At 51.1% G+C, this 5,000-nt stretch overlaps 1 protein-coding gene across 3 annotated transcripts in view; it reads right to left on the reverse strand.

Moving 5' to 3' along the window:
* Window positions 1-5,000, reverse strand: part of LOC113800760 (uncharacterized) — a 51,896-nt gene that overhangs the window by 4,793 nt on the left and 42,103 nt on the right. For all 3 annotated transcript variants that reach the window (XM_070130540.1, XM_070130539.1, XM_070130541.1), the window contains exon 3: window positions 1-740. This exon is cut by the window's left edge and continues 1,223 nt beyond it. In XM_070130540.1, the coding sequence (XP_069986641.1) occupies window positions 1-740 (740 nt within the window). The remainder of the gene's footprint in view (window positions 741-5,000) is intronic.

Consider the following 5,000-nt stretch of genomic DNA (forward strand, 5'->3'; position numbering starts at 1 on the left):
GGGATATAAGACGGCGAGGAAGTACATTTATGGAAGTTACATATCGTAAATCTTGTTTGATAATATCAAATGTATGTTGCTTCTCACTGAGTGTGTCTCTCTTGTTGATTCCCTTTTGGAGGACTTCTACAAGACTTCTGACACGAGGCCAGATTGGGCGAGGCACTGTTGATGAATCAAAATGTGTTTTTTGTTGGCGATGCATGGTCTCCAAAGATTTGACGCGACGCAGCCCAACCTCGATATTGTGTACAAACTGTGGGTGCTGGTTGATTATGGTCGCCACCGGCTTTTTCCCCAAGGTCACGACCTTCGGAAAGTCTGAGTACTTTGCAGATGAATCTTCGAAGGACTTTCGAAGCACTGATACTGACTGCAGTAGCTGTACTTCTGATTGCTCTTTTCCCTTTCTTAACTCTAGGTGATTTGTACCACTGGAAAAGCAATGTTGGCTTTCGCCTTGGTGAGCTGGAGATGGTTCCACACGTGTCTCGCCCCCAAGAAGATCGTGTTCATGTCCATCAGACCTTTCAGATACCGAGTCGGTTTCCTTGGAACCATAACCTGATGAACGAACTGACCCTCGATCTGTTGGAGGAGATTCCGGCGTGACTTTGGCTTCATTACTTCCATCTCCATTATTCCCAGCATCGTCATCCTCTTCTTCCTCCTCATCCTCCTCTTCTGCATGCACAGTTGCAGTAATCTCCGACTCCTCATCGTGGTAGAGAGGATTGACCCTGAAAGAAAAAAATGGTTAAGATCTATTACAACTGCGGATCCTCGCTGCAAGAGCTGGTGTTTGGTTTATGTATTGCTCAGTCTTTCCCTGGGCTCGCTCGTTTAATGAAGGCGTAGACGTTCATATGTTTCCTCTTCTCTATATGGAAAGAAAATTCTATAATTTGTAAATGATGAAACAGTAAAGAGTCTAATACTGCAATATAAATAATTAGACACAGGGTAGAAACTTCTGCCAATATCGGTTTGGTAACCAAACTTTCATAAAGAAAAACTATTGCTTGAAATTGTACAACAAATGCTTGCACGTGTGCAGTCCTAAAAACTATTTCATGTGCTGCATATTGTAAAAGACGTACATATGGGAGCATAAATTACGCGTAATTGAAAAAATAAAGTAGGTTCTGTTAGAATTCCAGCAGCACCTAAGTAGTCATGCCAATATTGTTTTGCGGGCAAATTGTACTTCTCTTCGCCTGACTACTGAGCTCACTGTCGCCGCGAAAGAATGTATGCATACCTGACCGCGTCCCCTTTTATTAGCACCATAGACAAATAACAGGTTATCATACCGCTCATCACCACTCGATAACTGACCATGAAGCCGATAACATCATAAGAAATGCGCAATTGTTTTTGAAATGCGTCTCACATAAAATATAATATGCGCGGAATACATAATTATGATCCCAAAGAAGAGTGAAATAGTGTCTCAAGAGAATGATTCTGTGCATATTCGCCAGACACACACACACACACACATATATACATATACATATATATATACACTCAAATGTGTGTGTGTATATATATATATATGTACATATATGTACATATACATATATATAAACATATACATTGGAACTTCTTGTCCTTGGCACCGCAAGGAACCCGCCCAAAAGTGCCTATTCGAGAAGCTGCCGAATTCAGGAAGCTGGAGTCCAACGCATGCGCACCGACCAGGAAGACAGGAAGTCATAGCTATAGTGTATATATACATTTATCAACAACATATATTCTATGTATGTACAAAAAAAAACAACAAAAAAACTATTAGCATTATAAAATTGTCCAGAGAAATGAGTGAAAATACGCACTCTTGGCACGACTTGCAAAGACGCATTTTCAAAACCTTCGTTACAAAAAAAACATTAGCAATAAAAATTCTATACGAGTGAAAACAAGACATGACCTCAGTCTGACGAGAGGATTATGCAAAGTTGTTGAAGTGGAGACTGTCCAAGATTAATCAACTGTTCACGCGCGTGAAAAAAAAAAAAATAAATAAAAAAATAAAAAAAATAAAGTCAACCTGCCGGGAGGGTGACACGAGTTTTTCAAGTAAACAATTGTTCATCTATGTCGTCATCTGCACGTGGTCTGACATTCTCGCGCAGAAAGAAGTCCTTTCCGTCATTTCTATCGCTTCTCTCATGGTTGCATCCGGACGTTTCGTTCTCCCCGCCTTCATCATCACTGCCGTCGTTTTCATCAGAATATCCCGCGCAATCGTTGTCCGTTGATGCGACGTCGCTCGTGACCGGTTCGCTGTCGTTCATGACCAGTTCGTTGTCGCACTCCACGTATTCCGTAGCTGTCCCACTGCCGAGGGAGAGGAGGGAGGGAGAGGAGGGAGAGGAGGGAAGGAGAGGAGGGAAGGAGAGGAGGGAGAGGAGGGAGGGTGGAGGGAGAGGAGGGAGGGGGGAGGGAGAGGGGGGAGGGAGAAGAGGGAGGGAGGGAGGGAGGGAGGGAGGGAGGAAGGGAGAGGAGGGAGGGAACGGGGGAGGGAGAGGAGGGAGGGAAGGGGGGAGGGAGAGGAGGGAGGGAAGGGGGGAAGGAGAGGAGGGAGGAGGGAGGGAGCGAGGGAGGGAGAGGAAAGAGGGAGAGGAGGGAGGGAGGGAGGGAGAGGAGGGAGGGGGGAGGGAGAGGAGGGAGGGGGAGGGAGAGGATGGAGAGGGGAAGAAGGAAGGGAGGGAGGGGGAGGGAGAGGGGGGATGGAGAGGAGAGAGGGGAGAGGGAGGGAGAGGGGGGAGGGGGAGGGAGAGGAGAGACTGGGGAGGGAGAAGAAGGAGAGAAGGGAGGAGGAGGGGGAGGAAGAGGAGGGAGGGAGGGAGGGGGGAGGGAGAGGAGGGAGGGGGGGAGGGAGAGGAGGGAGGGGGGGAGGGAGAGGAGGGAGGGGGGGAGGGAGAGGAGAAAGGGAGGGGGGGAGGGAGAGAAGGTAGGGAGGGAGAGGAGGGAGTGAGGGAGGGAGGGAGAGGGGGAAGGAGAGGAGGGAGGAAGAGGGAGGGGGGATGGAGAGGAGGGAGAGGAGGGAGGGGGGAGGGAGAGGAGGGAGGGGGGAGGGAGAGGGGGGAGGGAGAGAGGGAGAGGAGGGGGGGAGGGAGAGGAGGGAGGGAGGGGGAAGGGAGAGGAGGGAGGGAGGAAGGGAGAGAAGGGAGGGAGGGGGAAGGGAGAGGAGGGAGGGGGGAGGGAGAGGAAAGAGGGAGAGGATGGAGAGGGGAGAGAGAGGAAGGAGGGAGGGAGGGAGAGAGGGGGGGGGAGGAGGGAGAGGAGGAAGGAGGGGAGGGAGAGGAGGGAGGGAGAGGAGGGAGGGGGGAGGGAGAGGAGGGAGGGGGGGAGAGGAGGGAGGGGGGAGGGAGAGGAAAGAGGGAGAGGAGGGAGTGAGAGAAGGGAGGAGGGAGGGAGGGAGGGAGAGGTGGGAGGGAGAGGAAAGAGGGAGAGGAGGGAGGGGGAGGGAGGGGAGGGGAGGGGGGGAGGGAGAGGAGGGAGAGAGGGAGGGAGGGGAGGGAGGGAGGGAGGGAGAGGAAGGAGGGGGGGAGGGAGAGGAAGGAGGGAGAGGAGGGAGGGGGGAGGGAGAGGAGGGAGGGATGAAGAGGAGGGAGGGGGAAAGGAGAGGAAGAAAAGGGAGGGGGGGAGGGAGGGGGAGGGAGAGAGAGAAGGGAGGAGGGGAGGTAGAGGAGGGAGAAGGGAGGGAGAGGAGAGAGGGGGGAGAGAGAGGAGGGAGGGGGGAGGGAGAGGAGGGAGGGAGAGGAGGGGGGAGGGAGAGAAGGGAGGGGGGGGAAGGAGGGAGGGAAGGAGGGAGGGAGAGGGGGAGAGGAGGGAGCGGGGAGGGAGAGGAGGGAGGGGGGAGGGAGAGGAAGGAGGGAGGGAGAGAAGGGAGGAGGGGAGAGGAGGGAGGGGGGAGGGAGAGGAGAGAGGGGGGAGGTGAGGGAGGGAGAGGTGAGAGGGGGGGAGGGAGAGGAGAGAGGGGGGAGGGAGAGCAGGGAGGGAGGGAGGGAGGGAGGGAGGGAGGGAGGGAGGGAGAGAGAATGAGGGAGAAAGAGAGAGGATGTAGATAAACAGAGATAGATATATAATTCGATAGAAAGAGAGGGAGCAGATAAAAGGGGGAAGATGGTTAGGTGGATATGGATACCGAAAGCATTGAAGAAAGCGAAAGAGATAGGTAAAGAGAGAAAAAAGAAAATGATCTTGATGATAATAATATGTATCCCCTCTACACCTGCCGACTACTCACAACCCGCATTTACTAGTAAACCTTTACTTGGACGCACTAGAGTTACACTGCAGAAAATCGTGTGCGTCAGTTAGTTCAAAAGGACGTTATGTTCCAGCGGCGGCCCTGTGGGACCCACCATGGCATAAAATCACTTGCTGTTAGTTTCCGATTCCTTCTTATGCCATTTTCTATCGTGTGTTCTTGCTTTGAGATCCGCATCAGCTGTATTATGTGGAACCCGTTCTACACACGACCTCCGTTTTGTCAGGACTGCTTAACTTAGCTTAGTATATCGGATTCCTCGCATTACTTGATATTTTGCAGTACGTCTCATAGTATGTTACTTGCTATTATGTTACTGTTTTGTTCCAGTTCTGTAAATCCTTGGTAACTGTGGCTATGTAGGTAATTTTCGGCGAATGTGTGAACAGAGTAACATTATATTTAAATTATGGAGAACTTAATTTTTTGATATGTGCACACAAATCGCTTTTACAGGCAACAGTTGTCCGTGGAAACGGCTCACCGAGCCAGTTGCCTTGAAGGCACGGTCACCAGATGAAACAATACCACCAAGGATAAAGGTGTAACCTCTGATCCACAGAATGGGCTATGTGCACACAATCGATGATGCTTGGCTGCAGAAGAATGACAGGGGAAACAGTCCCCGCACCCCTGAGAGACAGCGGAACCTATCATTCAGACACGACTCGCGTTAGGAGGCCGATGTTTTGTTGAGCTATAAACAAAAACAATATCC

This window comes from Penaeus vannamei, chromosome 15, assembly GCF_042767895.1.
Source record: "Penaeus vannamei isolate JL-2024 chromosome 15, ASM4276789v1, whole genome shotgun sequence".
NCBI lineage: Eukaryota > Metazoa > Arthropoda > Malacostraca > Decapoda > Penaeidae > Penaeus > Penaeus vannamei.